Source organism: Passer domesticus, chromosome 16 (genome assembly GCF_036417665.1).
Source record: "Passer domesticus isolate bPasDom1 chromosome 16, bPasDom1.hap1, whole genome shotgun sequence".
Classification (NCBI taxonomy): Eukaryota; Metazoa; Chordata; class Aves; order Passeriformes; family Passeridae; genus Passer; species Passer domesticus.
In genome coordinates, this window is record NC_087489.1 from 834,306 (window position 1) to 861,683 (window position 27,378).

At 45.8% G+C, this 27,378-nt stretch overlaps 1 protein-coding gene across 3 annotated transcripts; it reads left to right on the forward strand.

The window, feature by feature from the left end:
• SAMHD1 (SAM and HD domain containing deoxynucleoside triphosphate triphosphohydrolase 1) lies at nucleotides 1-26,446 on the forward strand. Of its 3 annotated transcripts, XM_064391080.1 has the most exons (16): nucleotides 1-179; nucleotides 254-320; nucleotides 5,072-5,147; nucleotides 6,437-6,597; nucleotides 8,241-8,356; nucleotides 9,960-10,030; nucleotides 10,785-10,940; nucleotides 13,530-13,630; nucleotides 13,728-13,836; nucleotides 14,357-14,448; nucleotides 15,774-15,889; nucleotides 18,863-19,002; nucleotides 21,664-21,753; nucleotides 22,876-22,980; nucleotides 23,296-23,433; nucleotides 24,531-26,446. In XM_064391080.1, the coding sequence occupies exons 1-16, from the start codon at nucleotides 26-28 to the stop codon at nucleotides 24,651-24,653; spliced, it is 1,815 nt and encodes a 604-aa protein (XP_064247150.1). In that variant the 5' UTR covers nucleotides 1-25; the 3' UTR covers nucleotides 24,654-26,446. The 3 variants fall into 3 exon arrangements, with proteins under 3 accessions (XP_064247150.1, XP_064247152.1, XP_064247151.1); XM_064391082.1 differs by lacking the exons at nucleotides 1-179; nucleotides 254-320 and adding an exon at nucleotides 1,558-1,575; XM_064391081.1 differs by lacking the exons at nucleotides 1-179; nucleotides 254-320 and adding an exon at nucleotides 4,385-4,438.
• Nucleotides 26,447-27,378: the final 932 nt, after the last annotated feature.

Below are 27,378 nucleotides of genomic sequence, written 5' to 3' on the forward strand. Positions count from 1 at the left end.
GGCGCGTGCGCGGTGGCGGTGCGGGATGGGGAGCCCGGCGGGCGCTCCCGCCAAGCGCGCGCGGTGCGAGGGGCCCCGCGGCGCCGGCAGCGACCCGCGGCTCTGGGACACCGAGCGGCTCTGCCAGCACCTCGCCCGCTGCGGCGTGGGCGACCCCAGCCTGCTGCGCCGCTTCCGAGGTACGGCGTGCCGGGGCCGGAGCCGCGGCCGCGTGGCCCGGCCGCTGGTGCTGACGCTTCTCTTGCTCCCGCAGAGAGCGGAGTCACCGGGAGGATGCTGCTGGACCTGCCGGCCTGCGCCCCCGAGCTCGTCCGCGTCTGGTGAGCGCCGCCGCGGGAAGGGGCCCGGGCGCGGTCGCTGCGGCGGGCGGGCCGTGCCAGCCCGGCTGGCTGCACGCTAGGCCGCGGGGGAGCGCCGGGAACGGGCCGATCCCGGAGCCTCGGAGCAGCTCCCAGCTCCCGCTGATCCCAGCGCTACCGTGGCGCGGACGCTTGCTGCTCAAATAACCACGAGAAGCAAAAAACCTCGATCCTTTAGAAGGGTTTAATGAAGGTCCCCGGGGTAGCGCAGTGAGCTTTGGAGTGTTGCTGGGAACTCAAGAGTGAGCTCCACGGGTTCTGGTAGGAACTTACTTTCCTGCCTGAAGTTGCTGCTGCTCCACCTCCAGGAACGGCCCCGGTGTTTGGCAGAGGGAGAGGCTGGCTGTCACCGGTCTCCCTCGGAGAAATCCCGGGCATTGACAGCTCAGCCGTGCAGCAGCTGCCGGCACGCGGCTCTCTGTTGTGCCGGCAGGAGCGTGGACTGCTGTGGAAGAAGAAGTGTTGTGGTGTGTTCAGGCAGAACAGGGGCCTGCGGGTGAGTGGCCGAGTCCTTGCTGCCCTGAGCGTCCAGAGCGGGCAGTCTGGCTGGTAGTGGTCACCTGCCACAAACACAGGGACACTGCATGCTGTTCAAGTGTGTAAAGGATTGTTCCCAGCAGTGAGGGATGACGGGGCCCAAAACCCTTTTATCTTTCTGGTGGTGAATATATTTTCTTACCTTTCTGGAACAGCAGAGAGTATGAATATGTCCTGTTATTCTTTGTGTTGGGAAAGGTCCCTTTGCCCCTTCTCTGCCCCACTGGGGATCCTCTTTTGCTCCCCTCTGGTGGGATGTGAGCCTGCTTGCTCACCACATACTTCCTGGTGGTTTTTAATCTTGTGATGTCTTTTCTTTACTCCTTTGTTAATCTTGTTTATACTGTTTCCTTCAGATTTGTCTCAAAACCCATGTGCTGCCTCCAGCTGTTGGCTGGTGGCCCTGAGGTAGGCTGGGGTGTGTAATCTGGCAGGTGCACACAAGTGCAGAGCTGTGCTTTCTGCTGGGGGTTAGAGCACTGTGGTGCTGGCTCCTTGGCTGAAGGCTCGTCTGAGCTCATGCTGTGCTGAGGGTGATGCGCTCTTCTGCTGTTTTATTGAGACATCTGTGTACAAAGGGGGGTGGGAAAGGGCGGGTGTGTGGACATGAGTAGTAGAAGACAATAAAAAGCTGGTGTGACGCAGCGGGACAAGGGAGAAGTGCTGTGCCTCAGACAAGGTAAGACATGCTGGAGTCATTCAGGTATTTTTGATTTCTCTTTTTGTGGAAGAGGGGTTTAACTGCCGCGGTTTGAAGTGTTCAGATAGAAATGCTGTGATGCCGTGAAGGCAGCTGAAGGCTTTGTTTATTGCTGAAATTCCAGGTAATTGCCTGAAATGACAAGCTGGTGTCTAGTTTTATTTAGGACTTGCCAGGAAGCTGGTTGCTTCTAGCAGGGAAGGAGCATCAGGTGTCCAGGACACATTGGACACGTGCAGCCAGTCTGGGGAGTCAGAGACTGTCAGTGCTGAACATGGGCAGCAGGGTGGGGCAGCCAGTGGTCCCTCAGCATGGGATACAGGTGATGGGGGCACAGGGCTGTGGAGAGCAAATGGTGATGGGTTTACAGGTGGCTTGTGGGTTTTCTTTGTGTAAGATATTAACTTTGTATAAGTTTCCTTCTGTGAGATCTGAAATCTTGTTTCTATTAAGCTGAAACTGTTGAGAGTTGGAGGAGAAAGTGCTCAAGCATTCTATTTTTTTGTAAACATCTCTAACTTTGCATTAAGAACAATTCTTTTGCTGCCCACTGCACACTGTCCTGCAAAGTTTGATAATTTCTCTGTGACAGGCCGCTAGTGAATGCCTGTCTTTATTTCCCTGGGTTCCTGGGTGTTCAGAGGGGAGAGCTTGGGCCACTGGTGCTCTCTGAGTTTCCCAGGTGTTCTCATGTTGCTGGCAGTGGATGTTTTGTGTGATGTGCAGAGTGCTGCCTGCTGGACACAGATGATGAGTGGGGCTGTCTGGCTGACCTCTTCAGGCACAGGAAGGGGATTTTCTTGTCCTTGTGACCTATGGCATGAAGGAGGGTGTGGACAAAGCAGGGAGGGGAGTGGGTGAGGAAGTGCCAGTTGTGCCATTTCCAAGCAGCCATCGGTGATGTTGATTTGGCTGTTGGAGGAAATCTGCCTGCAGAGCCCTGGAAAACTACAGTTTCCTATGTTAGCAGGATTTGTCTTGCTTGGGAGGGTCTGGCCTTGTAGATTTCAGGTGAAAAATGCACTGCAGCTGTTTTCTATCTGAAGGAGGATGAAGAGCAGGGAAGGTGGGGCATCCAGGCAATTGGTTACACTAGTATCCAGCATGCAGGATCTGACCTTTCCCCAGTTCTCCTCCTCATCCCACCAGAGTAGCGAGTGGCTGTGTGGGACTGAGTTCCTGTCTGGGGTTAATCCACCACAATCCTTCTTGGAGCCCAGTGTGGGGCACAAAGAGTTACCAGATGACAGATCTGAACAGGGCATATTAAAATACAAATAGTGTGGCCAGCAGGACTAAGGAAGTGATTTTTCCCCTGTGCTGGTTGGGCCACACCTTGAGTGTTGTGTCCTGGTCTGGGCTCCCTGATTTAGGAAGCATGTTGAGATGCTGGAGCATGTCCAGAGGAGGGCAACAAGGCTGGTGAAGGGTCTGGAACTCGAGCCTTATGAGGAGTGGCTGAGGGAGCTGGGGTTGTTTAGCCTGGAGAAGAGGAGGCTCACAGGAGACCTTACCACTCCCTACAACTCCCTAAAAGGAGGTACTTCTCCCAGGCAACAAGTGACAGGACAAGAGGACACAATCTTGAGCTGCACCAGGGTAAGTTTTAGCTAGACATTAGGAAAAAATCCTTAACAGAATGGGTGATTGGGCATTGGGATGGGCTGCCCAGGAAGAGGAATCATGATCCATGGAGATATTTAAAAAAAAAAAAAAGACTGGGTGTGTCACTTAGTACCATGGTTTCGTTGATAAGGTGATGTTAGTTCATAGGCTGGATTTGATGATATCAAAGGTCTTTTGCAACCTGCTTAATTCTGTGATTCTGTGTGAAAAATAAGTTGTTAAAAGCATTCATTATATTAGTTTAATAGCTGCTTGTCGCAATGTTGATTTCTTTACCCTCAGAGTTGTATAATGGAATACATGTTGGTCTGGGCATCACCAAGGGAGTTTTTCATCTTAGGATTGTGGAATGGTTTGGGTTGACCTTATTGATACCTCATTTAGACCCCTGCCACAGAAAGGGACACCTTCCACTATCCCAGGCTGCTCCAAGCCCTGTCCAACCTGGCCTTGGTCACTTCCAGAGTTGGGGTGCCCAGCGGCTCTGGGCAACCTGTGCCTGGACCTCAGCACCCTCACAGGGAACAATTTTTTCCTAACACCCAATCTAACCCTGCCCTCTGTCAGTTTGAAACCATTGGCCCTTGTCCTGACAGTATCTGCCCTTACAAGAAGTCCCTCTCCCTCCTTTGTGTAGGTCTCCCTGAGGAGCTGGAGGGCCTCACTGAGGTCTCCTGCAGACTTCCCTTCTCCAGGCTGAGCAGCCCCAGCTCTCAGCCTGTCTGCTTAGGAGAGGTGCTCCAGCCCTGCCTTGGTGCAGTCTGGTCAGCAGCTACAGCCCAAGAGCTCCCTGTTAGGGAAAGCAATACCAAAGTGGTTGAGAGGAACAGTGCTCACCAACAGCTCACACATCACATGCCTTTAATATTTTAGGGACTGTGAATTATTAAATGATTCGGATAAGAATACGTAGTGCATCAAGCAGTACTTATTCCTCTTAGGTGGCACTTTGTAGTATTATTTTCTGTTAAATTTTATGTTGAAAAGTTGATATCAAACTGATCTCAGTGGTTAACTGTTGGAGAAAAAGTATTTTCTCATGGTAGTGTTTGCTGTCATAGTGAGGCTGAAACCATTTAGCTCGAGGGCAAGGCTTGCAGACAGAGTTAGTAAAAGAAGGTGTGATTGGGCATATTATCTCTCTCTCTCCAGACTTGTCCCACCTGTGTTCTTAGACTGCTGTGGCTACAGCAGAGTGTCTGCACTGGAAGTTGAGGTGTGTGTTGTGAAGGGGACCTTTAATAATTTATTAAAAATGACAGCAGAATGTCTTTGCAAAATAGAAAAATCAGTCTCAACAAAATCAGAACGTGTTTTAAACTGCAGTGGTTTTGCTGCTGGAGTTGAAATTAATTTATGTAAAATTCAAGTTAATTTGACAAAATTAAACTTTTAACAGACAGTTGACTAATTACAAGAAATTTTTATAAAAATAATTTGTTGGGAATCTGACATTTTATTTTTAGGAAGTTTTGCATGCTTAAAAAATGTCAGTTATGGGAAAGCAACATGCAGCATTTGAATAAGTTTAAAGGACCCCAGGTGTGGCTTACTACAGTTTTTTTCATGAGTATCTTGGTGGTTTTATTTCTCAGTTCTGTGTAAGTGGGAGAAGCACTTACACTGCTCTACTGACATGTTCTACAGCTATTTGTTTCCTTCCTTCTATACTTGATTTTAGAAGGATAAATGTTTTCAGTGTTTTTCTGAAAAAGTTACAGTTGCAGTCTTCTTCCATCAAGGAACATCAAAGAAATGTGAACTTCCATAAGTAATTCCATATGTACTGCAAATTGTAAAGGGACATGCCTTGCAGACTTTGCTCTCAGTGTTTCTTTTTCCTTCCTAGCTGCCCAGCTGAGCGACTGGAAGTGCTGGCGTGCCTGACACAGATGCAGCAGCAGCAGCACATGGAGGTGATGAAGGTAACCCATGCTATGGGGACTCCATGGCCAGGTCCTGCCCCAAGCCCTGCACGGGGCTCTGCTCCCCTCTCTGCCTCCCCACTCTTGGCTTGGTGCTGCCAGCTGGTGCCTTTTCTTTGCCCAGCAAACTCTGGGCCCTTGGTAGTGGTTCTCTGTGAAAAACCACATTAACTAGAAGAAATACTGGAATCATCATGTGGAAGCTTTCAGTGGGCACCTGCAGGTTGTGAGGGATCAAATGAGCAAAGAGCTGTTTGACATGTGTTGGAGAAGCTCCCTTTCACATCCCTCTGTGTTTGTTAGTTTTTCCCCAGGCCTGAGTTAACAGACTCCTCCTTGCTTTCACTGTTTCCTGTGTCCAGCTGTTTCTCCCAGTGGTGTGTGTTGCTTTAACTGGGGCCAGGGCTGTGCACGTTCTGTAGTAGTCTGCATATCTGCTAGAGCCCTCCCAGATCAGTGACCAAGGGCAGAAAGCACAGGAAAACCTTATTTGCCTCACTATTTTACCAAGATATGTATGTGATGGAATGGTTTTACCTGCAGTTTAACAGCAAAGATCAAAGATTAAATGTACCTTCTGCACTTGAGTCCCTGTAGTTACTGAGATGTCTCTAAAAATATGTGCTTATCAGGAAGTGCTTATTTCATATTTTGGTCATCTTGGGGGTTTATATTTTGTTTTAAGAAAAAAGTGACAATCATAATTTCCACCCAGCAATATTGCATTTGATTTTGAAAGCATGAAGAGTATCAGGCCAAACACTTGTATTGGATATCTCAGTCATGTATTGCAGTATGCTCCTTTAATTGGAATAGAAGATTAATAAAGACAGCAGTTTTCACACACATTAGGTTTTGGAATTGCACAGTTAGAGATAACATTTTTAGGCATTTTGACTTCCCTTGCTATGTGAAATAGGCAGTTTTATCTTTTTGGTGTCAAGTTTTAGTAGTTCTCCAAGATAAATTTGGTTGTACAGAGAGGTAGAGGATGCCCCGTGTCTGGAAATGTTCAAGGTCAGATTGGATAGGGCTTGGAGCAGCCTGGTCTAGTGAAAGCTGTCCCTGCCCATGGTAGTATGTTGGATCAAGGTGATTTTTAAGGTCCCTTCCAACCTCAGCCATCCTGTGATTCTGTGATAGATCTTGATATAGGGTTGGCAGGATATGTCTGTTTTACAGATGAGCAGTCTCTCCCACCAAATACCTGACCCACCAAATACCTTGGTGCCTGTTTCTTTTCGAAGTCAAATTTTAAATGTTTGTGGTTTTTTTTCTTGCTTCTGTAGGTTTTTAATGATCCTATTCATGGGCACATTGAATTGCATCCCCTGCTTGTTCGGATCATCGACACCCCTCAGTTCCAGCGCCTGCGGTATATCAAGCAGCTGGGTGGCACATACTTTGTTTTTCCAGGAGCCTCTCACAACCGCTTTGAACACTCCCTGGGGTAAGGTGGTGGTTCTGATGCATCTCTGGCATCTAGATATCCCTGAGTTTGGTTCTGCTGCCCCAGCCAAGGGGCACTGCTTGGTGAAAACTGCTGGGAGGGCATTTCTGGTCTCAAATGTTCTGGATATCCCATATGGTTGTGGGCTGTTCCCTTAAATTTCTTTTAATAAAGACAGATAAACAAACCAAGATGGATCAATCTTAGATTTCCTTCCCTACCCTTTATTATTCTAAGAATAATGTTAGCTAAAAACTGTAAGTGCTTTATGTTCCCCAGTCAAAATACAGGTTTTAAAGAATAAACTTAATAGGTGTACCAGGGCTACTCTTATGATCTGCCAGACAGTTGTAATCCCCACACATCATCCAGCACAGCCAAAATTAATTTGATTTGTAATGTTTGCCTTTGTAGGTAAATGTGCTTCATGCAATCCATGGCAGGTTGTCAGGCTAGTAGCTGTCATTCCATTAAGCAGAAATGTGATGGACTCAAGGATTCGTAGAGTGTTGCTAGGTCATTCACACTCCTCAGGAAAGCTCATGAATGACAAATTTGAGCTTGTTTTAAATGTATCTCTCAAGGGGCACTGAAATTAAGTTTGTAAGCAGTTTTTATTCAGGTGATCTGGTCAGCCCAAAGTTGCTTTTATTGGTGCTGAAATATTGTGGAGTAAATCTTACTTAGGATGAGATTCAAATGGCTGTTGGCAAAAGGGTGAGATGAATGAGGCAGCCTGGATTAATTGCACCTGGTAAACCAAAAAGACAGAAATTTGGTTGAATATAAACAAAGTTTTCACAACAGAAGTCTGAAAACTTCAGTTCTCTCAGCAACTTTTCTTTTGAACACTTACATTGATCTGTCGAGTTAAATTTAGGGCATTTGTTCTCCACTTGCATATAATTTCAAAGATTCTGCAGTGTTACACATAGAAGAACTGAGCTTTGTGTGCTTATTGGTTTAGTAAAAAGCCATCAAACAGTGAAATTTGGACTAATGAAACATATTACCTCGTCATAGAAAGCCTTGTCTTGCTTTAAACTGTTCTGAAAGAGGAACTGTTGAGGCAAGTAGAGAAAGAGGTTTGTGCAGAGGTTGTAACAAACAGTTTATGGGACTGTATGCTATATATTTTCTCCTGCTGGTTTTGTGCCCGTTCAATTAAAATCTCAAATCTAAAATGAATGAGAAGAAGAGAAATAATTGTCATGAGCTATTAATAAGGCAGCAGTTTGTACCATGTGTAAAGTACCATATGCTTTGGTGACTGTTGTGGGCCTTTGCAGTTTGCCCTGATTGGATTCAGTGTAAGCTGAGGCACTTTAAGATTCTTACTGTCAGTAGTGCACTGCTGTTCCCTTACACAGCTTCTGTGGGGTTGTGTGTTATGAAATACTGCAGAATGCTGTGTAGTGTCTCTGTTTTGGGCATGGTATCCCATGCTTTTTTGCTTTCAGAGGACTAAAACTCTACTACAGGAAGCAGTTTGTGATTCTCTCCCACATCAGGGTTTGGGTGTTCTTTGCATGCTGCCTCTCAGATAAGGACTGTGACAATGGAATAAAACAGAGTAGGGGAGCTTCTCTTTTTCTGTTCATCCTAAACCAATGCTATATTTCTTTCTTTTCCTCCTGCAACAGGGTTGGCTACCTTGCAGGATGTCTGGTTCGTACACTGAAGGAGAGACAGCCAGAACTGGGTATAACCCAGAGAGACATCCTTTGTGTAGAAATTGCTGGGCTTTGTCACGATTTGGGTAAGGAACAACTGAGATGGGTTGTTGCTCTTGGAAAGCTAACCAGGATGAAAGGCTGGCTGTGAGGTCAGAATATGTGAGCTGGTTTGGGTTGCTCAGTGCATAGCCATATTAGAGAACAGTTTTATCTGTTCTTTTTGGTCTGGAGTACATCTGTGGAGACAGTTCCCCCTGAATCTGTAGCCACTCTTAGCTAGTGTTTTGTCCTGTTTCCAAATGGTGCTTAGAGTTCTGCCCTCAGTGGCTGAGGTGTCTACTTCCTTCTGTGATTTCTCCAGGTCTCTTGAAACATTTCAGAATGAAAATTAGTGTTCCTTTCAAAAATTGTAATATTTATTTCATAACTAGGTCTTTTCTTCAGAGCTGACACAGTGTAATTTAATATTCTCAGTGTTGCTACACTACTTGCCGGTGGTGTAGGTGCTGGAACTGGCTGTTAAGTGCAGTAGTACTTGAAGTATCTTAGGAAGGTACTCATTACACCTGAATCTTCCTTACAGATGATGGGGAAGGAATTATCTGGATGGTTGCACTCAGAGCGGTGTTTCAGGCTCGGTGTCCAGGGGAGCCCTGTGTGGGGCTGGTGCTGTTGGATATCTGTCAGTGGTGGGGACAGTGCACCCTTGGGCAGTTTGCCAGCAGCACTGAGCTGTGTGATGGGGTCACATGCTGGAGGGAAGGGAAGGGAAGGGAAGGGAAGGGAAGGGAAGGGAAGGGAAGGGAAGGGAAGGGAAGGGAAGGGAAGGGAAGGGAAGGGAAGGGAAGGGAAGGGAAGGGAAGGGAAGGGAAGGGAAGGGAAGGGAAGGGAAGGGGCATTCAGAGGGACCTGGACAGGCTGGAGGGGCAGAGAGTGGATTGAGAGCAGCCCTCAGGAGAAGACCTTGGGGGTGTTGGTGGGTAAGACAGGACCAGAGTCAGCCCAGAACCCCCCACGTGCTGGGCTGATCCCCAGCATGGGTAGAGGGATTCTGCCCCTCTGCCTTGCTCAGGTGACACCCCAGCTGCAGAGCTGCCACCAGCTCCACCATAAGGATGGGGTGCTACTTATGCACTCCGTAATTGCCCCAAGGCCTTGGAGATACACAAAGGGCTGGAGCCCCTCTGCTCTGGAGCCAGGCTGGGAGGGCTGGGGGTGTTCAGCCTGGAGGAGAGAAGGCTGCAGGGCAGCCTTAGACCAAATAAAAGGGATTCTAGGAGAGCTCAGAGGGACTTTGGACAAGGTCTTGGAGTGACAGGACAAGAAGGAATGGCTTCCCACTGGCAGAGGGCAGGGTTAGATGAGATATTGGGAAGAAATTCTTCCCTATGAGAGTGGGAAAGCCCTGGCACAAGTTGCCCAGAGAAGCTCTGGCCACCCTATCCCTGGAAGTGTCCAAGGCCAGGTTGGACAGGGCTTGGAGCAGCCTGGGATAGTGGAAGGTGTCCCTTTCTGTGGCAGAGGTCTGAGTGAGGTGATCTTTAATGTTCCAACCCAAACCAGTCTAAGACTCTATGATATGTCAAGAAAATTCAAATACAGGAGAATTCACATCATAAGCTTGCTCAAGAAATTTTTGCTGACAACTGTGTCTCAGACTAAACCTGTGTAATCTTTATATTTAAGGTCATGGGCCATTTTCACACATGTTTGATGGAAGATTTATTCCACTCACTCGTCCAGGTTTGAATTGGAAGGTAGGCTTTTCACTATTAAAATAAAAAGACAAACCTGAGATTTTTAGAGGCAGAATAATGAATCTTTAAAGAGTTCCATTGCTTGTGAGGCTGTAGTGGTCATCTGGCCTTACCTTATTGCATCATTCTGATGGCTTAATTGAAAACCAGAATGTTGTTTTCTAATCTTGTGATGATATCCTTGTTAGGTCTGCACTGATAGTTTTGGTCAGCATTGTGCCTTAAAATGCGTATTGAGGGCTTTCTGCAGAATATATTTTACATTTCAAAAATACCAACTGGCAGCTTTCTTTTTAGTATGTTTAGTCCAAAGGCAGGATATTCAGTACTGTTTAGAATTCAAACTTTCCAGGATTTTGAGCAGAGTTTCAACAGTTGTTTGCTGTCAATGAAGTGCAACACAGTCCTTTCAGGCCTCTCTCTGCTTGTAATTTCTTAGCAAAATCAGATGAGTAATCTTTTACACAGCAAAATTGATATTTTGTCTTTTAGCATTGTAACTGCCTTGCTGCTGTTTGTCAACACACAGAATTAACAGCTCTCTGCTGAAGAGTGTGTTTCTGGACTCTGTAGACCAGGTGATTTTCCCTTCTGTTTAATTGAAATGACTAGGAAAGCACCCAGCTGCTGCACTTCACACCAGCCTGCCCATGTGCCCTGCAAGGCAGTGCTGATGGCTTGGAGTAAAGCTGTGACTCTGCAGGAAAGATGCTTACACTATGTAATAAAACATTTGGATGGGTTTTTTTCACAGCATGAAACTTCTTCTGTTCAAATGTTTGAGCACTTGATCACTTCCAATAAGCTAGAAGAAGTCATGAGGTCCAATGGTCTTGTCCTGGAAGAAGATATGTTGTTCATCAAGGAACAAATAGGAGGGCCCATAGATGAAACTGCCTGTGTGAAGTCGGTGAGTCAGTGTGTGCTCCTGTGGTTGTCCCAAGAAGCGTCTTTATTTTGCTGAAAGAACAGATAAGTTTGGCTTCTGCTATATGTTACTTCTAGCTCCATGAAGTTCTGGAAATCTTGTCACAACTGATGCTGGAGGAGTATTGTGTTTATTTCTTACAGTGCTGGTAGGTGTGTTAATGTGCTTATAGTTCCCTGAGAATTCTTACCCAAAAGCTTCCAGATCAGAGGAAAGCTGTAGAAAGTTACTTGTATTTAGGGAACCTAACTGGTGACTAGGATCCACTCAAGGGTACTGAAAGCGTTGGAAGAAGTGCTCACCAAGGTATTTTTCATCATTTACCTGCAGTCCTGGGTGGTCCCAGTTGACTGGAAATGAGCAAATGTGACTCCATGAACAAGGGTCAGAAGGATGATCTGGGAAACTACAGGGCCTTCAGCCTGACCTTGGTGCTAGGGAGGGTCATGAAGCAGATCATCCTGAATGCCATCAGCACATAGATGACAAGCAGGGAACCAGGCCCAGCCAGCCTGGGTTTAGGAAATGCAGGTCATGTTCACCTGGAGGGCAGGAAGGCTCTACAGAGGGATCTGGACAAGTTGGATCAATGTGCCCAATTGTGTGAGGTTCCACAATGCCAGGTGTTGGGTCCTGCTACAGGCTGGAGTCAGGGCAGCTGGAAAGTGGCTAGGCAGAAAAGAGGTGCTGTTTGCTTGACAGTGACTGAAAATGAGCCAAGTGAGCAAGAGGACAATGGCACCTGGCCTGTACCAGCCATAGCATGGCCAGCAGGACCAGGACAGTGACAGTGCCCCTGTGCTGGGCACTGCTGAGGCCACAAGTCAAATTCTGCATTCAGTTTTGGGCCCCTCACTTGAAAAAAGACACTGAAGTGCAATAGAGAAGGGCAGTGGAGCCGGGGAAGGGTCTGGAACGCAAGTATGATGAGGAGCAGATGAGGGATCTAAGGGGGCTTGGCCTGGAGTAAAGGAGGCTTCCCACAGTCTTGATAACAAAACTGGGCACTGGCAGTGATGAGGCAGTGAGCAATCCAAGCCTGGCCCAAGTGCCAGAGCCACAACAGCTTTGATGACAGCAGCGAAATGCTTTGATTTATTGCAGTAGCAAACATAGAGGCAGGGATAAGACTTGAAGAAATGAGTTGCCTCAAGAGGCAAGCAAGAAGGCATGGCAGTTGTTAATCATTGCAATTCTATGAAAGACCTCAGTCCTCTCTCCTCATTTTACACTTTACAGCTTTTGTCATCTCTTCAAGGACACTCATTCAGTTGCCACCAGAGTAAACAACTGGTAGCAGCTAAAGTCAGTGGGAGATCTGTCAGGACAATCTGGTCCTAATCAGAATTTATATGTAGTCCCAAACAAGTAACCCACAAATGTTCACACTTGCCCATTATTTTCTGCTGCAGGAGTGGGTAGCAATCCCATGGCAAATACAAGGAACTTGGCATGGTGAAATTGAGTCTGAGATGCTATAGGAAGAGGACATCCATTTACAAAATCCACAAGCTGACTTTTATCCCACTGGACTCATTTGCACATGAATCTTGATGCCTGCCACTAGCATTGATCTTGTGCCAGGTTCTTTCCCCGTGTCTGTTTTGCCTTGTTTGGGTTCTGTGCCTGTTTTCCAGCAGGATACCAGGAAGAGGAGTGCCACACATGATATATGGCAGCACCTTCCTGGTGTTAGGCAGCAGATTGCACTGGCAGGCTGTGCCCTGTGGCCACTGCCATGACATGGACATAGGTGTTCAGGCACCAGACATGAACAGTGTCCTGAACATGTCCCAGTAGCAGAGCTCTGTGATCATGGTATTTTTATCCTTGATGTGCTTGCATCCTGCTGCTTGCCTGTGTTTCTGTTGCTATTCACATCAGTTTTAGTATTTCTGTAGTGCAGGTAACATGGAAGCCATGTTTGCATATAATGCTTTCCACTTTCAGAATTTCAAGGCCACTTCATGGCATTTTTTTAGGTGAAGGATCTTTAATATTTCAAGAAAATGTGTACCTTGTATCTTATTATTTTGGCATTCGTTTCCTGTTCACCTTATGGCTGAGTTGTCCCTTGTGAGGCAGGAGTTTAAGTAGCTGAATATGCAAAAAAATTTTCTTAAAACTTCAAAGTGTTTTTAAACTCTGTTCTATGAAGTTGTAGATTGTAGAAGATTGCAGGACAGTGTCATATTTGTGTATTTAATTCCCTGAAAATTAAATAATTCCAAAATTTCCTCTCTTTGCTGGTATGTTGGTTTTTTTTTTTTTGTTTTTTCATTTCAAAGCTGCAGACTTTCTTTTAGTAGAGTAATGGGCAATAAATACTTGTGTTCATGGGTTTTATTCTTCTTGAGATTATGAGAAGACAGCTACTTAGGCCCTCTTCTGGATTTCTAATGCCTGATAGCTTCTGGAAGTTCTTTCCTTGTCTTTGTGTTCTTCACTATCTCAGTGTTGGATGTTTATCACAAGCAAAGTCAAGGTGTATTCCCACTGTCTTTTGACATTGTTGGTACACTTTTAATTTCTTGTTGTTTCTGCTGTTTTTCTTCTTGGTTCCCCTGTCAGTGGCCCTACCGTGGTCGACCAAAGGAGAAAAGTTTCCTCTATGAGATTGTAGCTAATAAAAAAAATGGCATTGACGTTGACAAGTGGGATTATTTTGCAAGGTACAAATATTATATTTTATTATGACTTCCTATTGAGAAAATGCTACTGATGTACAAAAGTGATCATATTGTTAAACACTCTGTGGAATATTTCCAGGGATTGCCATCACCTGGGAATCCCGAATAATTTTGACTATAAGCGCTTGCTGATCTTCACTCGGGTCTGTGAAGTGGGAAACCAGAAGCACATCTGCACCCGTGACAAGGTGAGCAGTGTGTGCAGCCCAGGGGGTCAGAGCACCTGGGGGCACACAGGGGAGCTGCACCCATGGCTGGGCATCCTGCCCCATGCTCCCTTAGCCCAAGAGGGAGAGAGGTATTTGCTGCTCTGAAAGTTTTTCTCAGAAGCTGCTGTTTGGGAGAGGGACAGAGCAAACCACAGTTTGAGAGGATTTGTGGCAGATCCTGTCAGGGGATACTCTACAGATGGGTCAGATCTGCGTAATCCTGCTCCAGGTCTGCTGGGCTGGAATTGAATGTGGCTGTGGTGAGGGGCTGCTGAAGGCATGAGGAGTCCTTTTTGCTGCCAGGCTGCCTGGGTCACTGCCAGCACTCTGCTCTCCTGCCGTGGCCTGAGCCAGTTGCAAAATTTGGAAATTGTGAATAATAACCGTCCTGCTTTATGTTGTGAATGGGAGGAGACAACTAATTTGATTAATTGATTGTTTTAATTTTCCTAGAAAGACAGTGGCAAATGTAAATGTTGATAGTGTTTTTTTGATTCAGGAAGTTGGAAATTTGTACGAGATGTTCCACACCCGGAATTGCCTGCACCGGAGAGCATACCAGCATAAAACTGGCAACATCATTGAAATAATGCAAGTATATTTTCCTTTCCTTCCTTTTCAATTTATATTTAAATTCTTGAAACAATCCATATCCATTTGGAATATTCAGAAAATCAATAAGGTGTGACATAAAATAAAAGTTACTTCTGGTTCTTGTGAAAACACTTAGTGCTTAGTGTGTCATAGAGGCTGTGGTTAACAAAGCAGACAATAACAGAAAGAGAGGAGGACAAAAGCATCCTTCCACATTAAATTAAATTAGAGAAGAATTACTAAAGGCCTGAAGAAGCACAGGACCACGGTGTGCTTAAACCATTTAAACTGCTGACAGCTGAAGTCAAATCCTTATCTGCTAGTTAGAGACCACTTAGCTCAAACTGCCTGGTTACTAGAACAAGGTACTAACAAAGTCATGAAAGGGCTCATGTAGCTCAGCTGAGGCCTGGCTTTGTGTTTATGTAATGCAAGGTTTTTTCAGGACCAACTCAGCTGGTACCTGCTGTTTTATCTCTCTTGTTGGTGTCTATAGAATTTTCCCTATAACATTATTCTTTTTATTTTTCTTGAGAATCAGAAATACTTGTATTCTCAAATGTTTTTTTCCTTAGGGTCTTGTCTGCTGGGTAACTGTCTGTTGAGTTTAATAAAAAGGAATGTTAAGGATTACACAGTACAAGAGTGATTTGGATTGCTTTCATTTCATAAACTTCACCTCCTGATTTAGGGATCCTCTAAAACTCAGACTAAAAATGCTCAGGTTTGACAGCACCTACATATGACAAGTAAAACATATTTCTTAGTTTAGAAAAACTCAGTTCTTGGCTTCCTATAATTATAACACCTTTCCAAAAGAGTGTCCAAGCTGGAAATGACAGCAAGGTACATGGAAATTTGGAAGAATCTCATCTTTATAATATAATTTTTCCCATCTGATGCTTTCCCTTTACAATGCTTTACCCTCTCAGCTAACTCGGGAAGCAAGGAGTCTGCAAAAGGGTTTGCTCATCTGTGAGGGAGCCTTGCTGCAGCTGAGGGACCATGTCACCATTTTGCAGGGTTCTGCAATTGTCACAGCAGAGCTAAACCCAGTCTAAAGCAGAACAAAGTGAATTTTCTCATTCATCTAAAGGTTATTTTCTCTTCTGAAGCTGTCTTCAGTAAATCTCTGTTGGAGTGTGCAGTGACAGTATGGAGACAAGATGTTTCAGTGATCAGTGGCTGCTGTGTGCAGGAGATGCAGTTTCATCTGTTGTCTTCTGTTTATAACATAATAATTTGCTTCATTTTTTGCCTGTTGACCAGTGAGATGTTTCAAAACTATATTATCCCAAAGCCGTAATTTTGTCTCAAACTAGGATAACAGAAGCCTTTCAAAAAGCAGACAAATATTTTGAAATAAGAGGCTCTGGAGGAAAAGTGTATCAGATTTCTACAGCAATGGAGGACATGGAAGCCTACACTAAACTAACTGGTATGAGGTCTCAGAATTATTTTTTCAAGTAAAAGAGCACGAATAGCTGTTAAAATGCTGGTTTTACTGCTTTTGTGTGCAGAAGGTGGGGCAGGCCTGGGCTGTCTAATGCTTGTGCTCTGAAATCTTGCTAGAAGGGAGAGCAGGACCTTCTAATTTAAATGACTTTTATGTTGAGAGAGAGAGAGAGAGAGAAGCATCAACTTTATATTCCACATATGTTCAGATTCAGCAGTGTTAGAAGGTTCTGCCCATGCCCTGAATTTGTTGCACTTGTCACAAGTGGGATGTGAGTGAGCTCTAAGTGGTATTACAGGTGACTGTGTCAGGTGGAGTGCTGGATGTGTTTTATGGTGTGAAGCTATTCCCAAAGCAGGTTCCAAACAGCTCTCGTGGGGTCTCAGGTTGTCCTGCTTGCCTCCCTCTCCTGGTCTGTGCTGTGGATCCCCAGTGTTCTCCTGGTTGTTTTCAGAGCTGCAGTGGGGGCTAGGCAGCCTTACTGCTCTGTGCGTGCAGGGCAGGGGTGCTGCAGGTCCTGCTCAGGGCTGCTCCTGATCACTGGCAGCTCTTGCAGCACCTGTCAGCTACAGCTCACCAGGACTTCCAAGCTGGCCCTCCTGAGTTTCCATCACAAAGCCTTAGCAGGCCAACACAGAGACTGAGGAACTTCTGTCTTTGGTCTATGGATGAAGTGACAGGGCCTGAGGGTACTGTTGTAGAGAATCCTGTGTGCCTTAGCCTTTGTCATGCTAAAGGCCTTCTGCTGGCAGTCCTTCATCTGCCACAGCCACCTGCAGTCTGCTTCGGGAGGAATCCCCTCTGTCATCCTCCTCTGTCATCGTGTGCCTCGGCTCAGGGCAGGACAGGGGTGGCTGGTTTGAGGGGCAGTAGTTGTTGGGGAACATGAGCTGCCTTGCTGAGCAATGGAAGGCTGGGCAGAAAGGACAGAACAGGGGTGAAGTTGTTCCTGTGCTGGGCCTGTTCCTGCGGGATGGCTGGCCTGGTGGGTCCTGCTGTAACCACCTGCTTACCTGTGCCACCTGGTGAGGAGCACAGCTCAGGGCAAGGACAGCAGGGCCGTGCCCAGCCTCTCACAGTCTGCCACAGCAAGGAACTGCTTGCTGGGACCATCTGTTCAGCAAGGAGGGCTGAACAGCAAGGGGGAGTGATGTGAGGAATGTTCCACCATGTACAATGGAGCATGAAGGACGAGTATGGCCTCCTCTTAAACCTCCTTTCTGCCTCTGGTGCTGTGGAGGGTAAGATTTTTCCTTTTTTTCTTTTCGCTCAGGGAACTTTCTTCCATTTGTTGCCTGCGAGATGGGAATGAACAATACTTAAGAGAGAGAAAAGATGTAGCCAAGGAGGAGGGGGAAGGGTGCAGTTTGCTACCATTCTCTTGGGAAAGGCAGAGATAGCGGGAGATTTTGGATGAGGGGCTGGGCTCAGCTCTGCTCACTGCCCTGGGATCAGAGGTGAGATGGGCAGGCTGCTGCTGGGCAGAATTTGCTGCCACCATGGAATTCTGTCCTGCGCTGCTTTCTGCTTAGCGGGGGTGAGCTGCTGCTCATGAGAGCAGCTGCTGAACTGGGACCTTTCCCACACCCGACCTCACTGGGACAGGGCTCCCGGCCCCCTCCCCATTCCCGGGGAGCGTCTGTGGGAGAAGGCCGCCCTGGGCTCTGCGTCTGCCCTCGGTGCTGCCGGGCTGCTGCTTGTTTGCCTTCTTACACACACACACGTTAGTAAGGAACTGCTGTTCCTTTTGTCATATCTTTGCCTGAAAGCCCTGTAATTTCAAAGTGATAATAATTTGAATGGAAGAGGTTCATATTCACCATTCCAAGGGAGGTTCCCATCTTCTCTGGCAGACACCTGTCCTTTAATCCAGGAAAAGTGCTTGCAACCTGGACACTCCTAAGTTATTTCAGCAGTCCCTGGTGACTGATGCTTCTGTGAATTGTCCAGTTATGGACCTCTACAAATTATGAACCTCTGGGAGGTTCTGCAGCAGGAGGTTCCCGGTTTTCTTCCATGGTGGGTAAAGAGCCACCATGTGTTGCCTCCTGATTTGGAACAAATCCTAGTTCTAGTAAAGGCTGAGACAGCAAAGCATTCCTTGTCACTGCTGCTTTTGCACAGGGAAGATGTTCATGGGCTTATTTCCCCTGCATTATCTATTCTTTGTCTCAAGAGACTTGGTCTGTGGCTCTTTATGGAGGAGTTGCTGGCTTTGGTTGAGCTTGTCCATTAAACCAGTTGAATGTGTTTTGGTACACAGCTCAGAGATTGTTCTGGACCCTGTTGGAGCTCCTCAGGCCAGTTGCAGCTCAGGGTAGGCTCTTGCAGGGCTGTGCTTGCAGCATGTGTCAAAGCTGCCCAGGTGTTCCTGGCCAGGGAGTGCAGTCGTGGGGTGCAGGTCAGGCCAGCAGCATCCTGGCAACAGCAGTCTCTAGGACAGCCAAAAATAACCCTTCTGTTCTGAGGCCACATCAAAAGAAACCTGATGGTGGGAATCTTGCTGCATGTGTCACTGTCATGTGGAGTCAGGAGGGAGGATTTTGATGCTGGCATCCAAAGTCTGAGAAAACCTGAAGGATTAATGGCCATTCATTATTTTTTTACAAGATAGAGTCTTTGCCCATGTCCTGAGCTAGTTAGTGGTGGAGTTCAGGATAGTGTGCTAAATAAGACTGGCTAAATAAGAGGAGAAAGTAACTTCTAGTGAAATAAAAAAGTATGTTGCCAAGGTGAGAATTGAGATAGTTTTTCTGCCAACAACCATTGTGAAACTAATGATAATTAAGGTAATATTGTGACTTCTCATTGTCAGACTTAGTTCCGTCACTCCCTGAAAGTGACTTTCCTGAACCAGCAGTTTCTCTGGTTGCTTTAACCTTTAGCCCTGTTTGTTCATTTTACTGTGACACTGGATTGTGACATACATAATAAAAATCAATGCAACTTTGGCAGACTGTCTCTACCTGGAAATTCTGCACTCAAATCGCCCAGAACTGGAGGAGGCACGAGAAATTCTGCGTAAAATAGAACGACGTGAATTATACAAGTTTTTAGGAGAGACTCGACCTGAATCAAAGAAGGAAATTATAAAGGTAATGTCCCTTAGCAGAACGTTCTGCATTCTGTCCCCATAAAAATGTTCTTGAAGTTGCTGAACATCCTTTTATCTCTATGTGGGCTTTGTTTAGTTTGAGGGTTTGGGGGTTTTTTTTGTTATTTGCTATTCAAAAAATAGAGTTAAAAGTTTTCTGCCCGTCTTTAAATAGCTGAGCCATGAAACATGGGGAAAGTTTTATCTACAGACAGTCAGAAGAATACCAACAGGTGGAAATTCAGAAGCTGAATTATTGCAGAAATATTTTCAGGAAAAGCTTTTCTGAAAAATACAAAATTTTATAAAATATTCTTACAGTCCATTGATTTAAAAGGTTATTACATCATTTGATGTTCATGAAAAATTTCAAAACAATAACGAACACGTTTGCTTTGAATCATAATGTGTGTGCTTTGCTTTGAGAATAAATATCAAACTGAATAATAGCTGCTGATTTTCTTGGTATTAAATTCTCTACTAAGCATGAGAATGCATGTACATTTTCCAGTCTTTTTCATGAGTGCTTTTCAAAGTAGATAGCAGTTTAATTCCTGTTGTCTTATTTCAAAATAATGATATATTAGAGCTCACTTCAGCTGGCTCAGCTTTTTTAATGTGCTGTACTGTGTTGTCAGGTCATCAGCTACTTATCCCCAAATTTCATCCATACTGGTGAAAATTTTCTGTTCCTGATTTCCAGAAGTGTATGTCTGCATCTAGAAAGCATTCATAAAAATAATTCAGCTCTTTTAAAGAATAAGGTTAGAGAAGGACTACTAGATGTAGCTGTTAATCTTTTTGTTTGAAGAGAAGATTTGCTTGTGTTCTTTGTTTAAGAAAAAGTTGCATTAAGAGATTCTGTATTACAAAAGCAGGAGGAAACAGGTGAAAGCAAACATGAAATGGTTGTATATGGATTGTCAAGTTTCTGCCCTTCTGAGGAGAAGGTTGGGGTAGGTGGCCCAACAAATCAGGAGACAGGTGTGAGAGCAAATGTTATGAGTTCCACCTTTAAACAGCTCCTTTTAAAAGCTTGATTAATGAAGGGAAAACTGTCACTTTGAAAGTCCAGCCAGAGGCGTTGGATCTTGGGGTATCCAGGGTGTTGTTTTGAAGAGAGACTGGATCCCTGCCAGTGCTTTGCAGCTCGGGGTGCACAGCTGAGGGCTGTTTCCCCCTGTGGTGCCTGTGGCAGGAATGTGAGAGGCTCAGCCTCCTCTCAGCGCTGCAGGGGAGCTGCACAAGACAGAGCTGTGTCTGCTCTGCTCCTTCACACACCACAAGGTTGTGTTTAGAACCACAGAATGGTTTGGGTTGGAAAGGACATGTAAAGGCCATCCAGTCCGTCCTCCTGCCATGAACAGGGACAGCTTCCACTAGACCAGGTAGCTCCAGCCCTGTGTGTTTCTGTGATTCTCAAGCTGGCCAGAGCCAGGGGAAAATCCCAAAGAGCTTGAGAGTTCTCAAATTCAGGTTGAGTTTCCAGTTAATGCAAACCAGAAAGGTAATTTCAAAACAATGCAAGCAAAGTTAGGCAGTAAGTTAACACATATACATTCTGATACAGAGTAGAAATAATTACAAACAGGCTGCCTCAAGACTGTTCCCTCCTGGCAAAGTTTTCCTCTGAGCTTGCTCTCAGTCTAAATAAACCTTTTCTTGGTTTCTAGAGTCACTGCAAACCACACAAGTGCAGCAGCTTGGCAATGTTTGTGAATTTCTCTTGTCAGTCTCTTCATCTCTACAATGAACAAATCAACAGGGAAAAAACCAAAAACAAACAAACAAACAAAAAAAACCACCAAAAAACAACCCAGCTGCTCCTAGTGGAATTCCTTCCCTCCTGGACAGTCTCCAGACTGCTCTGGGCTGCATTCCCATGAGTCTCAGTTGCTCCCAGGAAATCTTGCTGCTTCAAATTTTGCATCTTCCCTCAGAAAAAAGGCCACAGCCTTTGAATGAGGACTCACACATTTCAGTGGACAGCTGTTCTCCATCTAACCATGCACCTCTGCTTTTCGTTAGCCTAAGTGTCAGCAGGGAATATTCCCCTGGGGCCAAAACCAAGCAAAACTCCTTTGTGGGTTTCAGTTTGTGGAGTACTTTAGCGGAGTACTTTTTGTAGGTTTTTTGGTTTTTTTTTTTGTGGTTGTCTGTCTCTTGTGGTTTTTTATATGTTTTACTGCATAGATATAAAAGCTTTATTAGAAGGTAAGATCCTGCAGCCCTTCATTTAAAAAGTTCAGTGAAAATGTCTAGTATTCAGCTTTGGGGAACTTAATTGTAACACATTTGTATTGGTAAAACAGTTGATTGAAGGTACTTATTTTCTACTTTCATGCTTCAGCATTCTGGACGGTGCACTCCTGCTCTCTGCCTGCCCCATCATAAGGTGTAAAGCTCCTCCTTCACAGACTGGCAGATTTGGGGTCTTCTCATTTGCATAAGTTTGGTTTCTTTCTAAAAACTGGGTTTTGTACTAATGGCTATGGTGTTCAAACAACCAGATTGTTGCAAGAGTCTTGTGAAACTGTGAAGAATTGAAAGCTTTGGTTTAAAAACATATTGTGTCAGGTGTTGTGTTGCCTTGACCTAGACCTGAGAGTGCATAAAGGTAAATTGAGTTACTGAGTTAATCCTTTGGTTTGGTTTCTTTCAGAGCAACAGCCTGGCAGAAAGCATTGCTAATTCCAAGCCAGAGAAGGACCCTCCAGATGTGGAGCTAAAGGCTGAGAACTTCATAGTTGATGTAAACACCTCTCAGGGCGGGTTCAAGTAAAAACTTCTCTATCACAGAGGGCCTTGTATACCCTGGTGAAAGAACAGCCTCACAGGGTGTCTGCAGCTGCAGGCCTGGTTCAGTTTGAGGGTCTGAGGGCAATGAGTTTCCTGTGGGAGGTTTGCTGTGGTGGGAGGGTGTGGGGCAGGCAGTGGGAGCCTGACTGGGCTGTCACCTATACACTGCTCCTGGTGACAAATGGGCTCTCCTGTCACTGTCCTCAGTCCAACCAGGAGCAGTGGAGAAACCTGTGGGGTTTGATACAGGGGTGTCAATGGCAGCAGCCTGGGGACCACTGGATGGGTCAGGAAGGCAGGAAACCTCTGGGGCCAGTGGGAAGAAAAGAGGCAAAGTGACCTCCAGGCTCCAGGTGTTGCACTCCTGATGCCTGGCAGGCACAAAGCACCTGCTGCCACGGCTCAGTCTGCAGCCAGCAGTGGTGGAGGGAGGGAGCCTGGGACAGAGGAGGGAGCTGGGGCAGTCTGCAGGCATCACACAGCTAAATCCCTATTATCAGTTCATTCTGGGAAGAGCGAGTGGCTTTCCACAGAGTGCTTCACGAGCTGCTCCTACAGCACCCTTGCACTGAAGGTTCACTTCACTGGCCAGACTGCAGCAGTTCACTGAGCTTTAAAGAATTTGCCTGGGCTTTTCCTATCCCACAAACTGAAATCGTAGGGAAGTGGGTCCATGACCACAGAAATGTTGGTGCACCAGGCTGATGTAAATGATGTCTGAACCTCATGTTTATGATTGTAAGCTCTGCTGCAGCCTCTGCAGGCTGTGTGTTTTGGGGAGGCCCAGGCTGGCAAGGGACCAGTCCACTTCCAGTGCTGGAAACCAGAATGTTTCAGAGCACAACTGGGAGCTGGTCGCTGTAAATGTGAATATCCCCCTGACAGCATCAGAGCAAGAGGGGGTGGAAGAAAAGATGCAAATACCAGATTGTTTTTTTCAAGTAATAATTTGCTAATTACTGTTTCATTTGATGACTAATTTTCAGGAGTGGAGTGTGTGTGGCCTTTTGTATTTATTGTGAGAAAACGAAAGACAAACATTAACAAATGCCATTTTCTGTGTTTTACATGCAAGGTTATCAGCATGGATTATGGAATGAAGGAACAGAATCCAATTGATAAGGTTCACTTCTATTGCAAGGCTGATCCTTCCAAGGCAGTCAAAATCAGTAAAGAGCAGGTAGGTTTTTACTTTCCTTCTGAAAAGCATTTTCACAGTCTGTGATGGAAGTGATCACAGTCCTGTGTGGTTGTTCATGCAGGATTTGTGGAGAGGTGGTGGGATCTTGGCCTTGCAGATATTCAGTATGTGTTGTACTGTGACAATCTTGAACCCTGACAGCCTTTGCATATGAACAGTAGTTATTGGAATACACCAGGAGTTGGAATATCACAATTGCTTTGGTTAAAACTCATGGATTGTAGTGGAGCTTCTTACTGCTTTCCTTCTGCATTCCAAGAAATACTAAAGCTTTTTTTCTGTTTTATTTCAAAGGTTTCAAAGCTTTTACCCAAAATATTTATGGAGCAGGTTGTCCGGGTTTATTACAAAAGTCAGGATCCACGTATTATTTCAGCTGCAAAACAGTACTTTGTTCAGTGGTGCATGCAGAATGATTTCACCAAACCACAGGTAACAAATTCACTCATTTTATTTCTTGTTTAGAGCTCATAATCTTCATCTATAAGCTTGCTTTTTCATTAACAAGTTAGACATTTGGACCTTGCCTTTGTGGCAGAGGCTCCTACTCACTCACCTAACCCCTGGTTTTTTCACAGCTCCCATCTGGGGGTGCTTTGGTTTCACTGAAGTAGTGCTGGAGACACCTAAAAGTACCATAGGATCATAGAATCATGGAATGGTTTGGGTTGGAAGGGGATGTTGAAGATCTCCTTGTTCCAAACCCCTGCCATGGCAGAGACACTTTCCACTAGACCAGGCAGGGGAAAGATCTGCAACCTCAACCATGAGAGGCCCCCAGGAGAGGAGTTCCTAGGTGGGGATGCAGGCATGGAAAACTGGGTAAGGCCCATTCTTAAGGTCATTCTTCTGGCCTCTGTCTTTTAGATCAGGTAATTTTAGAAGGGCTTTTTACAAATGGATCAAGCAACAGCTCTCCCTGGTTGTAGAGTCTGGTTGTGTCCTCTAAGCAGATTGTTCAGGTTCAGGCACATCCACCCTGCAGGCCCTGGTGTGTTGCAGAGCACAGCAACGTGCATCTCACCAGCCAGTTTCTGATCTTAGGCAGCTGTGTTGGCAATGCCTGAGCACAGATTACCATCTGTATCTGACTGGGTGAGCCCCACTGCCTCAGCTGCTGTACAGCCTTGCTTGTTCAGACACTGCAAGGCACATCCCAGCACCAAGGGTAGGTTGGTTGCAGCAGTGCTAATGAGCTGCTGTGGGGAGGTCACAGGAAACACTCTAATGATTCTGTTGGTAGACCAGTGGCCAGGATACAGCCAGCTGACCTTCAAGATTTTCTGGTAATAATTTAGGAAGAACTGGACTGCCCATGGTAATGCCTTCTCAGGCAGAGCAGTTTTGTCTCTCCACCACTCACTGCAGCAGTTTCCACCTCTGGGATGCACAGTCACCAGTGTTTGATTTACAAAGATCCTGGGACCTTGGATTGATTTTTTCCAGTTCAACCTGAGGGTGAGCTGCTTTTCCTCGGCTTTAGAATGGAAAGCAAAAGTGAATTAATGTTTGCTGTATTTTAATGCTAGGATGGTGATGTTGTTGCTCCTCACCTAACTCCAATGAAGGAAACCTGGAATAAGATGACAGATGATGAACACAGGAGAGCCTCAGAACCCAGCTGTAAACAAAGGCTTTCTTTTGATAAGTAGCAGGTTTCTTTTTGGTGCTATTCAGTCTGCTTCCTCAGAAAATGAGTAAATTTGAGCATCAACTTTTCTAAAAGCTGGTTGGATGGACTGGAATAATTCACAGCGCAATGCAGAATGTATTTTGCAATACAGAATGGTTTAATGTAGATAGTTAAAGTGCATATTCCAGATGGACTTCTAAAAAACAATTTACTACAACAGAGTAAACTCAGTTCTCATTATTTTTTTAATGTATTGGCACTGTGTAGCAGGAGTAACTTTAAAAATTGCAATTCATTGTTATTACAAGATTTTACTACTCCGTCTAGTCCTGATCCCTTCCTTAGCTGTGCTATTGTATGACTTAGCAGAAAAAATCCCAACCCAGGTTTGATGGGGTTTTGGGGGGGTTTTCTTAGTGTCTGAGAAAGAGAGGGATAAGTATGCTTCTGAAAATACAGTGAGGTAAAGAAGAAATTACCAAGGGTGGCATCTTCAAAATCAGCAAAATTAATTTCATGAAAAAAAAGGAAGGGAGAGGGGAATCTTTTGATAACCAAAGGTTATATTTCTGGTATTCAAAAAGCTGGTGCAGCTCTTGCTACAAGTGACCACAATTTTTATTGAAGTAACAATGCATTGCAGTGCCATGCAGCCTTTTATTGTTTTATTGTGTATTTTTGATACATGGAATGTTATATTTTTTACTGTCTGTCCTGCAAAGACTGCTCAAAAGGCCAGTGGTGTGAGTGGTTGCAGGAAGGCTGGGCTGCCCAGGTGTTTGCAGGGCTCGGGTGTGCAGAGAGGGCAGTGCCAGCAGTGCCCTGCTCTGCCCATCCTGCACCAAGTGCAGCTTGGTGCTGCTTTGCACTGTACTGGGCAGACAGGCTCATCAGGAATCCATCCATTCTTGCATTCATGCCCTGTTCTCCTGGATCTCATGGCCGTCCCTGTATCATTTTTCTGTCTCTTGTAGATCTGTGAGGGTTCTTACAGTTTTCCTGTACTGGCAGTACTGGTGTGTATGTTCTGAATGTCTGTGCTGCTGGACAAGTGAAGACCATTTTCCTCTCATCTTTTACTCAGGTCTAAGAGGAAAGCTGCTTTCATTAAGTAAAACCTCAAAGCTTGAAAAAGTCTGACCACAAAACTAAAAACACAAAGTAAAAGGTTCAGTGATGCTCAGGAATTGGAGCAATCTGTGGCCTTTTTATCTGGAAAGGAGAGAGAGGTGTTGAACATCTGGCTCAGGCAGTCAGGTGTGGGTGGCCAGGGTAGATCCTGAAAAATAACCCAGTGGGAAAGTGAGAGAACTCCACAACCCCTGTAATATCTCCTTTGCCCTTTTTATCCTGGGAACTGGTGCTGTTAGAGGGAGGGAAAATGAATAGCCATGATACTTCTGCTGCTTATGTATCTGTGCTCATGTGTCTGAAGGTGTAACCTCTGGTGCTCCTGTCTAACAGTATTTCAGACCTGCAGATGAACCAGATTGGTTAGAAGGGCTTGTGACCTCTTTAAAAGCTTTTAAAAAATTTACTATTCCTCAAGAAACAATATCTTAGAGTGAAGGTATTTATCTCCCTTGTCTGCATAAGATCAAGTATAATTTTGATATAATTTTGTTCTTGTTGATTTGGTTTGTTTTTGTTACTAACTGTGCACTTTATACTTGGGAAAGATCTTTTGTTTATGTTAAACCAAAAGTGTATACTTTAGTTTAAGTTCTGAGAGCAGTTCTTTTCTCAACATGTTCATCTGAGCCTCTCTGAAGAATAAATTTATAAACTATGATTTACTATTCTTTTCAAGAATTGCAGTGTGTGGACTTCATTAAAAACAGTCTTGCTGTGCCATTCCAAGCAGCCAAGGTGTTCCCACCTGCTGTCTGTGGGAGAGCTTCCCTCTGAAGAGCTCTTGGTTCATATCTCCTCGTGGGCACTGGGGCCTGGGCTCAGGGAGTGCCAGCGCTGCTCAGTGCAGCCACCTGGCCCTGCCACACCCTGGGCAGCCACCTCCAGGGCCAGGGAACCTTGGGTCTGCTGCAGCTGCTGGGGAGGGGAGGGCAAGGTGAAGCCATGCCTGAGCAGCCTGGTCACCCTCTGTGCTGAGGGGACAGCAGTGGTGGTGTCAGCCTCAGTGAGCGGGGTTGGGCTGAGCAGGCAGGGCTGGACCAAAGCCTGCCTGGAGGACTGGGTTCAGAGTGTGGGTTATCCATGGCACAAGTCTTGTGCTAGGGGTGGTGCTGGCTCCAGTTCCAGAGGCCCATTACTGGTGGACGGGGTCCACCCTCAGCACATTTGCAGATGGGGAGATGTGGCTGCTACTCCAGAGGGATGTGCTGGGATCCAGAGGGGTCTTACCAGGCTGCAGAAAGGGTCTGACAGGAACCTTCTGAAGATCACCAAGAGGAAGTGCAATGCCTGCATCTGGGAAGGGTAATTTCCTTCACCAGAATGTGCTGAGGCCACCCACCCATGAGGAAGTATAGAGAAAAGGATCCAGGAGTTCACCATGAGCCAAAATATGTGCAACAACTCTTTGAGCCAAGTGTTCCAGCAGTGCCCTGGTGTTGTCAGCTGGTACAGAACCCTTTCCCTCTGCTCTACAGCAGAGAGGCCAGCCCTGGAGTGCTGGGCCCAGAGCTGGGCTGCCCAGTACAGGAGACAGGGACAGGCTGGACAGAGTCCAGCACAGGGCCGTGAAGGCAATGGAGGGACTGGAGCATCTGTGCCATGAGGAGAGG